This window comes from Tupaia chinensis, unplaced genomic scaffold (genome assembly GCF_000334495.1).
Source record: "Tupaia chinensis unplaced genomic scaffold, TupChi_1.0 Scaffold000468_1, whole genome shotgun sequence".
Classification (NCBI taxonomy): Eukaryota; Metazoa; Chordata; class Mammalia; order Scandentia; family Tupaiidae; genus Tupaia; species Tupaia belangeri.
Window position 1 is genome coordinate 957,082 of NW_006159977.1, and position 12,500 is coordinate 969,581.

General features: G+C 50.6%; 1 protein-coding gene across 7 annotated transcripts in view; it reads right to left on the minus strand.

Moving 5' to 3' along the window:
• Window positions 1-12,500, minus strand: part of SYNJ2 (synaptojanin 2) — a gene marked incomplete at its 5' end in the record, with an annotated part of 79,495 nt that overhangs the window by 41,028 nt on the left and 25,967 nt on the right. For all 7 annotated transcript variants that reach the window (XM_014590634.2, XM_014590633.2, XM_014590632.2 and 4 more), the window contains 2 exon segments: window positions 1,415-1,511; window positions 7,150-7,211. In XM_014590634.2, the coding sequence (XP_014446120.1) occupies window positions 1,415-1,511; window positions 7,150-7,211 (159 nt within the window).

Sequence of the window (12,500 nt, forward strand, 5' to 3'; positions counted from 1 at the left end):
TCGTGCGGCCGCCGGGCGCACCTGCCGTGGACTGGGCAGTGCTGGTGTGGGCAGGGCACCCCGGTCGGGGCTGCTGTAGTTTGGATATGTCCCCCGCAAATTCACTGGCTGAGCCATTGTGATGGGAGTGGGACGATAAGAGCTTGATGGACACTATGTTGGGGGGTGGGCTCTGGGAGGAGATTAGTGACTTGGGGGGTTAGGGCAGGGCCCCATGACCGAGTTCTGCAGGGATTATGAGGAGAGACATGGACTACAGACCACTCTCTGCACACGCCCACCCTCCTGCTGCTGCCGGCTGTGCTGTGACGTAGCCAGCCTGATGCCCATCCACGCCAGGGAGCCTCTGGCCTCCAGAACTGTGAGTCACACACACTGCTCTTCTCCACAGATCTTCGGGGCTCCGGGATTCTGTGAGCAGCACAGCACTGGACTAAGCCAGGACTGAGGCCGGGCTTCCAGCTCTCCCCACCCAGGACCTGTCCTCCCCGCCTGGGCCAGGACCCTAGGCCTCTTGTCATTGAAGAGGCCTTCGCTTCAGTGCAGGAGGCGGGGTGGGGGCGCATTTCCACCTCCTGATAGGGAATATCCTTTTCTCAAAATTCGAGGCATGAAAAAAAGCAGATCTGGGTTTTTTCTTTTCTTCTTTTTTCTTCCTCCTTAAAATAAGCAGCCAGCATCTCTGCCAAGATGGGTGGGAGGAGAGATGGTTCTGGAGCCTGTTGCTAATAGCAACAAACCAAACAGGAAAAACTGGTCTGGCCAAATACAATTGCCAACCATAAAGTCCCAGCTTCAGGCTTGTGGCTTTTCTAAGAAAAGAGTGAGATGAACACCCCAGCTGGGTGCTCTGCAGATAGAGGGTCAGGGGTGAGGGGTCAGGCCACAGAAGACAAAGGTCGACACCCCTCCTCTGTGGCGACTTCAAGTGACTCCAGTGGGGTCTCCTTGACTTCAGACGACCAGAGGATTTTTCCCCACTGAGCAGGGACATGGGAGTCCGGGAAGGAACAAGGGGCAGGGCTGCTGGGGCTTGTTCTGAAACGTCGGATGTAGCAGACTGTGGCTCTCGGGTACACCCGGAGCAGGTGACAGGTGACTGTGGGGGAGTCACTATCCTGCCAGGATAGCGCCCCTCTCTGGTTTAGTCCAAATAAGACCTCAGCGAAGTCAGCAGAGGGAGCCCGCGGGGCTGGGTAGGGTAGATGGAAACCGGCCAGGAACCGGGGTGGGGGGCCCTCACAACTCTAGTGACCCCTCTCCCCTCACCAGGCAGTTACCAACAATGAAACTCAGGTGACAGGCAGCTGTAGCCCTTGTAGTCAGTCCAGCAGACTCCACCCACTGGACAGGCCCTGCCCCTGACAGCAGGCCCCGCCCCCGTAGCTGAGGGCCCGGAGGAAGGAGGACATACCTTGAAAGCTCTGTTGAGCACGTCCTCACCTCCGCGGCTTCCCAGCAGGTTCACCACCACCTGCTTCCCGTACTGCTCCTTCAGAAGCACCATGTGCCTGCAATGGCCCAGAAAAGGTGATCAGGCAGGGTCTCACCCAGTCTGGGAAGAGGGTGCCAGTCCCCTTAACCCAAAGCATGGAGCAATGAGAGAACTGAGCCCTGGGGAGAGAAAACCCACCTCTCCCAGCCACCACGCCTGCTCACTCAACATCCTGCCGTAGGAGGCTTCTGAAGGCTCAAAGATTCACGGAAAAATGTAATTAAAGTAGGAGTTTATTTTGGTGCAAAAAAAGAGAAATCTATGCATATTTTTTTTCATAAAACTCACCCTCTAAGAACTGAAGACCCTCCCTTGAGTGTCAATTGTCTGCCTACAGGCACAGGCCAGAGAGAGCAGCAAGCCAGACTTCTGCACCAAGGTGCACAGACTTCCCAAGAAGTACCATGGTTAGATCTAGGACAAATAGCCTGACCTTTCTTTCTTTTCTTTATTATCATAATAATAATTATTATTATTTTGTCATAGGGTGAGTGTATTCACCAGACAGAGAGGAGACAGTGAGAAGGAAAGTGAGAAATCACCCCCCAAGGAAGATGGCCATGCTGCAACCCCTTCTCCTCACTCTGCTCCCAAGATTCTGGGCACACACGCACATGTGCCCAGTTTTACAGCAGCAGGTCTAGGACTTCCCAGCCACGTGGGAAGTCCAGCACCTTAGCCACCACGGCACCGGCTGGCCCCCGACCTTGCATGAACATCTCTCTGAAGTTACCTTCTTATTTTACTTGGCACCCATCCTCCTGAAAACTAGGACAGCTGGGAGAGCCCTCAACCTCAGGGTCCATCTCAGTGTGGCATTTCATTACAGGTAATGCATCTTGCTGGGTCTCAGGATAAGGAGACCCAGCAACCACGTGGGCTTTAGGAAAATACTCCAATATCAGAGGCAGTTTTTAAAATAGACACGTTGAAGTATTTGGCCGTGGTTAAGGCACTGGACACTCCCGCATGGTCAACCGTGGTTTGAGTCCTGGACCTGATGGCTTGCTTTCTCACTTTTCATCTCTCTCTCCTCTCTGTGTCTCTCTCTGGTCAAATTAAAATAAATGAATGAATAAATAAAATTAAATAAATAGTTATTTTTAAAATGTTTAAATATTTTGGAGAGGCTCCAGTATTTATCCTTTATCACCTTATTAAAATAACTTTATAGTTTTGGGAACCAGCAGTTAGCGTAATGGCTATGTCACTGGACTCCCACGTAGTCGACCGCGGTTCGTGTCCTGGACCCGGTGGCTTAAAACTCACGCCGGGCGCGTGTGCGTGCGTGCCCAAGATCCCGAGAGGAGAATGGTGGAGAAGGGATTGCGGCAAAGAGAAATCTATGCATATTTTTTTTCATAAAACTCACCCTCTAAGAACTGAAGACCCTCCCTTGAGTGTCAATTGTCTGCCTACAGGCACAGGCCAGAGAGAGCAGCAAGCCAGACTTCTGCACCAAGGTGCACAGACTTCCCAAGAAGTACCATGGTTAGATCTAGGACAAATAGCCTGACCTTTCTTTCTTTTCTTTATTATCATAATAATAATTATTATTATTTTGTCATAGGGTGAGTGTATTCACCAGACAGAGAGGAGACAGTGAGAAGGAAAGTGAGAAATCACCCCCCAAGGAAGATGGCCATGCTGCAACCCCTTCTCCTCACTCTGCTCCCAAGATTCTGGGCACACACGCACATGTGCCCAGTTTTACAGCAGCAGGTCTAGGACTTCCCAGCCACGTGGGAAGTCCAGCACCTTAGCCACCACGGCACCGGCTGGCCCCCGACCTTGCATGAACATCTCTCTGAAGTTACCTTCTTATTTTACTTGGCACCCATCCTCCTGAAAACTAGGACAGCTGGGAGAGCCCTCAACCTCAGGGTCCATCTCAGTGTGGCATTTCATTACAGGTAATGCATCTTGCTGGGTCTCAGGATAAGGAGACCCAGCAACCACGTGGGCTTTAGGAAAATACTCCAATATCAGAGGCAGTTTTTAAAATAGACACGTTGAAGTATTTGGCCGTGGTTAAGGCACTGGACACTCCCGCATGGTCAACCGTGGTTTGAGTCCTGGACCTGATGGCTTGCTTTCTCACTTTTCATCTGTCTCTCCTCTCTGTGTCTCTCTCTGGTCAAATTAAAATAAATGAATGAATAAATAAAATTAAATAAATAGTTATTTTTAAAATGTTTAAATATTTTGGAGAGGCTCCAGTATTTATCCTTTATCACCTTATTAAAATAACTTTATAGTTTTGGGAACCAGCAGTTAGCGTAATGGCTATGTCACTGGACTCCCACGTAGTCGACCGCGGTTCGTGTCCTGGACCCGGTGGCTTAAAACTCACGCCGGGCGCGTGTGCGTGCGTGCCCAAGATCCCGAGAGGAGAATGGTGGAGAAGGGATTGCGGCGTGACCATCCCCCCTGGGGGGTGATTTCTCGCTTTCTGTCTCTATGTCTCTCTCTGTCTGTCTGGCGAGCGCACGCACCCTACAGTGAAAATCTCTCCCCCCCCCAAAAAAAAACTTTATAGTTTTAATGTTAGAACTATTTAAATGTAGTGCTTTTAGAAAAACATAGAGAAAAAAATACAGTGTAAAAAGCATATATAAGGACCAGTAGATGACATAGTGGTTACATCACTGGACTCCCACATGGCCAACTACAGTTCAAGTCCCGGACCCAACGGCTTGAAATTCATACCAGGCACATGTGCCTGCATGCCCAAGATACCAGGAGGAGAATAAAAGAGAAGGGATTGTGGTGTGGCCATCACCCCTGGAGGGTGATTTCACCCCGTCTCGAGGGTGGTTACCGTGTTTCTCTCTCTCTGGTGAGCGCCCTCATTCTAAGGGAAAAACGCCTAGAAAAATAAATTAAATAAAATACAAAATTAAAATTTAACAGTGAGCTGTTCATGTTTAAATATAGAAAGAAAGACTGGATGGAAACACGCCAGAAGGCCAGAAGTGGTAGTGCACGTATAATTTACATTTTTTTCTCTTCGAACATTTTTCTCATTTCCAAATTTGTACGATGACATGTCTTCCCCCGATGAGAAAGTGGAGGGGAGGAGGGAGAGAGACAGCGATCGTTTGACACGATTCCTCCAGGTCATAATCCTCCAGTCCCAGCCTCCGACTCAGCTAGGACCACAACGTGTGTTTACACGCTCCCACCTCCCAAGCATGGTGCCATTCGTACGTGTGTCCCCACAGCTGGGCCAGGACATGTTTCTTTTTTTTTTTTTTTTTTTTTGCTATAGGGTGTGTGTGCTCACCAGACAGAGACAGAGACACAGACAGCAAGAAATCACCCCCCAGGGGGGATGGCTACGCTGCAATCCCTTCTCCTCCATTCTCCTCTCGGGATCTTGGGCATGCACACACATGCGCCCAGCATGAGTTTTAAGCCACCGGGTCCAGAACGTGAACCATGTTCAACTACGTGGGAGTCCAGCAACATAGCCATTACGCTAACTGCTGGTCCCCATGACATGTTTCTGTTACAAGCAGATTTTTTTTTTTTTTGAGAGATTTTTGCTATAGGAAGTGTGTACTCGCCAGAGAGACATAGAGAGACAAAGAGACAGAGAGTGAGAAATCACCCCCCTGGGAGGATGGCCACGCCGCAATCCCTTCTCCTCCATTCTCCTCTCGGGATTTTGGGCACACACACACACACACCCATTGTAAGCTTTAAGCTACCAGGTCCAGGACTCGAACCGCGGTCGACTACATGGGAGTCCATGGTGATGTGACCATTATGCCATCTGCTAGTCCCTACAAGCATAATTTTTAAAAATTATCACAAAAGGACTATTTTTAACTCAGTAAGAGGGAAAAAAGTTCTCTCAATAACTTGAAAGGATAGTGCCGTGTAGGAGAAGGGACAGGGAGTTTGGAGTGGAGAGTTTGAATTCAGGTTTGTCCGCTCACTGGCCGACCTTAGTTAAGGGTGCTCCTCCCTCCTCCAGGCGCCTGTCACCCCAGGGAGGTGATTTCTTGCTTTCTGTCTCTCTGGTTAGTGCACACACCCTTCAAAAAGAATGATTAAAACACTTACAAAGTTACTTTTGAGAACTTCTGAGAACTGTTATTTTATTTATTAAAATCACTTTTAAAGTTAATATTTAGAATTAAAAAGCAAAATTTTAAGGACCTATAAACTATTCAAGTACATATTACAAACAGTTCAACTTAGAAATGGCTTTTCCTGGGTCAGTTGGCGGCGTGGTTGTTAAGGTAGCTGGATCCCACAAGCCAACTGGATGGTTTGAGTCCTGGACCCAGTGTGTTAAAAAACCCACTAGGCATATGTGCATGAGTGTCCAACATCCCAAAGAGAGGAATGGAGGAGGGACTGCAGCATGGCCACTGCCACGGGGTGCTTCCTCACCTTGCTGCTCTCTCCAGAGAGCATGCACGCCCTCCAGCTAATTTTTAAAAAGAAAAACCAAAGAAACGGCTTTTGTTAAGCAAGTTCTAAAATAGTAAATGTGTTATCCAATGTCTGTTTTAAGAACCAAATATTGGGGCCAGCAGGTGATGTGGTGGTTAAGGGCACTGGACTCCCACATGGCCAACCGTGGTTCAAGCCCCAGACCTAGCAGCTTGTTTTCTCACTTTCCCTCTCTCACCCTGTCCCTCTCTGGTCAAATAATAAATAAATAAATAAAGTTAAATAAAAGAATTATTTAAAAAAATGAAATATGTACATGACATTTTTTTTCCCTAGAAAAAAATTACTAATAGTAAAATCTCTAAGAATGGGAATTAAGAGTTAGGTTTTTTTCTTTTCATCTTATATCTTTCTGTACTTCTTTTAAGTTTTTGCTATAGGGCACACACACTAACCAGAGAGAGACAGAAAGAGGGAAAGTGAGAAATCACTCCTGGGTGGAGGGGGTAGGGCCATGCCATAATCCCTTCACCCTCCTGTTGGGATTTTGGCATGCATGCACACATGCCTGGTGAGATTCTCAAGTCACTAGGTGTGGGACTCGAAGTTGGCCATGTAGGTTCCAGAACCTTAACTTCCACGCCACCTCCTGGCCCTTTTCTATCCTTTTTTTTTTTTTTAAGAGAGATTTTTTTTACTACAGAGCACATGCACTCACCGGAGAAAGAGACAGAGAGACAGAAAGTAAGAATTTACCTCTGCAATCTCTCCTCCATTCTCCTCTCCAGATTTTGGGCACACGTGCACATGAGCCCACCATGAGTTTCAAGCCTCCAGTCCGGGGCTTGAACTGCCAACCGCCATGCAGGAGTCCAACAAAGTTAACTTCATGCCACCTGCTGGTCCCCGTTTTCTACACTTTTTAAAACCTCGAAATACATTAGTTTTAAAATGAAAAGAAACAGCTATACATATCCTACAGTTTAGATTTTCACTACTAACCAGGACAAATAGGTGAAGCTTCATTGCAAGAAGGATTGATAAGATAAAATAATTGCAGTGTTACCTGAACGTGGATTAATTCACCTTCAGAGCAAGTAAAAACCCCATTGTAAAAACTCCGTTTGAGTATGAAGTAAAAGGCAAATGTAGATTCTAGGCTTGCATGCCCACTCCCACTCCCCTTCCTGCCACCCCTGACCCTGTGCCACTCTCTGATGACAAGTATGGTGTCAGGCAGTTCTTACCTGTCAAAAGCAGGGGCGTTGGCTTCCAGGCCTCGGTGGAGTCTCAGATGATGGGAGCCAACCTAACGCAAAGAAAAAAAGGGTGATTCTTCTGCCTGTGACCTGAGGGAGTGATGCTTCTCCCACCCCGCCACCGCAAGCCAGGCCCCAAGTGGCTACCTCTGTGGCCCGCTCCCAGCCTGGGAAGGCCAGGTCCCTGGACTCTGCTAACAAGTGCTCTGTACTCAGATCTTGGGGCCTAGAGTCCAGCTCTGCCTGGTCCTGAGTGTTGCAAGGACAGGTTTGCTGAAATCTTCTTACAGAAGAGATTCCAGAGCGAGAGCAGGAGGCAGACGCCAGGTCTCCACACCGTCCAGACTGTCCGAGAGCACAGAGGGCAAGCAAGCCGAGTTGGGAGAGAGAAACTGCTCCCAAACTCCTCTACTCCTCCAGGGACTGCAATTTCCCCTTAAAGTCCGAATTATCCTAATTACCTACTTTGTCTTAATATTTAGAACTATTTAATGCTCACCTTATTTGTATTTTTGAGAGACATTTTTGCTATAGGGTACCTGTGCTCCCCTGAGAGAGAGATAGAAAGACAGAGCAAGAAATACCCCCCGGGGCGATGGCCACGACACAATCCCTTCTCCTCCGTTCTCCTCTCAGGATCTTGAGTATGCACGCACACGCGCCCGGTATGGGTTTTAAGCCGCAGGGTCCAAGATTCGAACTATGGTCGACTATGTGGGAGTCCAGCAATGTAACCATGATCCCATCTGCTGCTCCCAGAAAGAGATTTTTTAAATGTACTATCTCGTTTGGCATGTTGCTGAGTATTACGGAAATGTCACTACTCATATTATTGATGCAGCTCATAAACGTGTTATTTCACAGCTCTTAACACCAGAGTCATACATCCGTCCCACTTCATACTTGAGGGAAGTGCCAATCTAGAAAATTGGGGGTTTTATTCTTTTTTTCTTTCTATTGTTTTGGCATTACCTGATTTTTGTTTGTTTAATTTTGCCAGAGTGTGCACTAATCATAGACAGAGGCAGAGACAGAAGGAAAGCGAGACAGCACCCCTCCATGGGGGATGGTTATGTCACAAAACCTTCTCCATTCTCCTCACAGGGTTTTGGGCATGCACACACATGTCTGGTGTGTTTTTCAAGATGCCGGATCCAGGGCTCAAACTGCACAGTCGACCACGTGGGATCCAACTGCCTTACCCACCACGCCACCGGCTGGCCAGAAAACTGCTTATTGTTGTTATAATCATTATTATTATTATCACTGTACATCATTACAGCATACAAAATGAATTTTTCTGGCATGAATACGCTATATTAGCTCTAAGGTATCACCATACATGTTATCATCAACACATAATTTTGCATTTTTGTGTCCTTTGCTTTGCTTCTTTCTTTTCTCCTTGATTTTCTGGGTCTTTTTAAGCAGCCGATTTGGAAGTTACTGGGAGGAAGACCGTCTACATACACGAGTAAACAAAGTCCAGAACCTCTTTTGGTCCTACAACACCAGGTCTGATGGGAACCCGGCCCTTCACCAAGGGAACGCCTGAGAAAGGCCCAGCCACAGCACCTCGGGACGGCGGCCCACGCTTGTGGCCTCCTTCTTCCTGACAGCCATCACTACCTGGCCGAGGACACGCCAGGGGCTTCACTCAAAAGCCTGCCATGGGCTGGCCCCACAGTGCAGCAGTTGAGCGGAGGCTGGATCCTACATGGCCAACTGGTTCAAGTCCCCAGTGTGAGTCCTGACGCTGGTCACTTGAAACGCATGCCCAGTACACTGTGCCCAGGATCCTGAAGGGACGGAGAGTTGGAAGAAAAAGAACTATGACAAGACCAGGTCCTACTGGAGGTCCTTTCTCTCCTCTCACCTTACTCCCCTCTCACGAGCATGGACGTGTCCTCTGACAAAGAACAGAAATAAAACCCGCCGCAGTCCCCCTCAGCACGGGGACGCCCAGCCCGCTCTGTGCTCCCAGGCCAGGCAGCGCCTGTCTCTTCTGGACTCACACAGAGGGAGGTACTGGGGGGCTGTGTTCCCCTTGGCTGCCCTCTGAGGGATGGCCAAGGGCTGAAGCCCAAGAGAAGGGGACGCCTGTGTGGTGTCATCTGTCAGTCATCACAAGAACGCTCCCTGGCCCTGGGGCTAGGCGCTGTTTTTAGACTCCTTCCCACGGGAGCACAGCGAGAGGAGGGTACGGAGCAGCGGGCCAGGCTCGGGAGTCTGCAGTCGGTCACAAGTCCTACTACTGGACACATCTGTCCCCCTGAGTCACAGCCCGGAGTCTCTCCTAAACAGGAGGGCACTGTGGTCACAGATGGCTGGATGCTAGGCTCTGTAATGTCTCCCATTTTCAAAATTATCTGTGTCCCATTACCAGGGACGTGATCAGCCCAGCACAGAGCTTCATTGCCGGCATGGCAGTGGGCACTGTGGAGAGACGGGACAGGGACGGGGACAATGAGCCCCTGCCTTGGACGATGACCACCCAACTAGGATCGCCAGAGAAAGACCCAGAAGCACTTAAGAGTTTCTAATAAGTCTGCATACCAAATGCAAATTAAAGTAATAGAAACAGAACCAGCAGTTGGCTTAAGGGCTATGTCACTGGACTCCCATGTAGTCGAACACGGTTCGAGTCCCAGGCCTGGTGGCTTAAACTTATGCGGGGCACGTGTGCGTGCGTGCCCAAGATCCTGGGAAGAGAATGGAGGAGAATGGATTGCAGCATGGCCATCCCCCGGGAGGTGGTTTCTCGCTTTCTCTCTCTCTCTCTCTCTCTCTGTGTGTCTTTCTGACAAGCGCATGCGCCCTATAGCAAAAAAACAGAAACAAAAACAACAAACCTCTTCAAAAACAAAACAAAACAAAACAAAATAAATAAATAAAGTGATAGAAACTACACTGACGTACTGAGGACAAGCAGCATGATGAGGTGAGTGGAGGCGTCTCCCTACTATTCGGTCCCCTCAACCTCATCAGTGGGGACTTGGGGAAGGTGGGAGGCAAACAGGACCACAAAAAGGCACAGCCCAGACCAGAGGGGCCACAGCAGTTCTCTTCTGAGTCCTCTGGGTTGTCTCACACTGGACTTGGCTGGCCATTCCATGTGAATGACTGTTGTGGGCATGGCCACGCCCCCACACTAGTCCAACATCACAGCTGACCACACGCCCACTAGGGCACGCTCAGGGGTCTGGGCACATCTCTAGAAGAATGAGTAGGACAGGAAATGGGTGGAAAGAATCCGTGACTCTAGACCAGGAGTTCTCAAAGTGTGGCCCCTGACACCCTATGCACTTGTCAGGAATGCAAAGTTGGGGCCAGATGGCAGTGCAGAGGCAAAAAGCAATGCTCTGCAAGGCTGACCCACATGGGGAAGTTCTGGGTTCGTATCCAGAGACCTCCCTGAGTGGGCCTACAAGTGAGCATGTGTGTGCCTGAGGTTTGGGGCTGGCTAAGACTGGGGTTGGAGATGCATGTCAAAACCTTGTCAAGGGCTCTGCCTCTCTGTCCACCTCTCCCTCTCTCTCGCTCTCTCACTTATGAAAGAAACAAACTTAAAAAAAGTTCTTTAAAAAAGAAATGCAGTCTTGTGCCCACCCAGATCGCTGAACCAAGAGCCCTGAGGGTGGGCCCCAGAACCCATCTTCGCAAGCCCTCTAGCGGCGCCCACGCACATGCGCAGAAGCTCAGGCAGCACGGGCTTTCACCGCGTCTCCCCTTCCTCTGCCCCTGTGTCAGGTTGTAGATGGCTGTGAAAGGGATGAGTCGGGGCAGCTTCAGGGACCACCTCGCCTGCTTCCTTGGGCCTCGGGCCTCTGGCTGGGTCCCTCCACCTCCTAAGGTGCTCGTGGAGGGGACCTGGAGACCCCACATTCTCTCAGCAGACCTGCTTCCTCCACCCTCCTGTGCACCCCCATAGTCTGGGTTCCTTAGGCCTGCCTTCTCTCCTGGGCCCTGCCACATCCTGCCTCCCCTGCCTGCCAGTCCTCTTCCACCTCTGTCAGCTCCAACACCAATCCGTGTCACCCAGGCCTCAGCTGGCTGTGCATCAGAAGCCTCAGGAAAGCGAGTCAGCCAGGGATGTGGAGTGGTGGTGGGAGGGTGACCTACTGCGCTCTGGCCCACGGGAGCTGACTGCTGCCTTTTATAGCTCTCCTCCTCTTCCTCCTCCTCCTCCTCTTCCTCCTCCTCCACCTCCTCTTCCTCCTCTTCCCCTTTTCTCTCTCTGGCTAAAGGGCCCATCGGTGGCCCCCTGGAGTCTCTAGCTCAATCCTGAACGTGCAGGAGAGTGTAAGAGCCGTCGGAACGCTCAGCATCAGAGAACAGCTGGCTGTGTGGTCACGGCAGAGGCTCTGCTAGCACTGGAGAGGGTGTCCGAATCACCAACAGGATCTCCAAACCACCAGCTGCACTCCCCCTCCGGCCCCACGGAAGGCAACACCCTGGATGGCTGCAGAAGCCTCCCATCTGGGGCCCTTCCTGAAGGGCCTCCTCCAAACTACACTCAAACTTCTATTTAACCCTGTCACCCACCCCTGAAGTCCTGGAGCGTAGGGTCCCGTGTGGGCCGGGATTGCTCCCACTCAAAGCTCAGGCAACGTCAATTGGTTGAAAGTGGCCGTGATGGGAGTGTTTCCACCACAGAAATGGGCAAATACCACAGATCAAAGTTCCCCACAGAACCACCCAACCCCAGGAAAACTGGGTCATGGGCATACTGCTGAGTGGCTCCGACTCTTCGGTGCACACTGAACCCCAGGGATCTTTCTGAGGCTTGCTGCCCGCACACCGACACTGCGATGCACTCATTCTGCTGTTGGCCTGGTTGCCATGTGACTCGTGCAGCTAAGCTGGGAGGCCCTGCCTTCGCAGCCCCCAGAGTGGGACCCAAACTCCTCAGGGCACTGGCCGCAGCTGTCCTGACCTGGCCCTGCCTGCCTCTCCTCTCACCCCCCTCCACATGCCTAGGGCTCTGAGCAGCTGCCATCCTTGAGGTCTGCAGTGACCCAGGGTGACATGTGCAGTCATGTGCCCTCTGTGAGGGCTTCCTGCCCCGCCGGAGTGATTCCCCTCACCCGTCCTGAGTCAGTCCAGACGAGAATCCCGACAGGAGCCTTGGACCCTGGAGAGGCTCTGCCCCACGGCCCTCAGCCCCGGAGTTGCCCTCAGGATCTCGGTCTGCCCCTGCCATGGCCTGGCTGGCACAAGATTGCCATGTCCCTGTCCCTGCTTCTTGAGGGCAAGGTCTGTGTCTGATCCCTGTGCCCCCATAAGCTCAGAAATCACTCAGGAATGTCTACAGGATCAATGCACGGCCTAATCTGGGG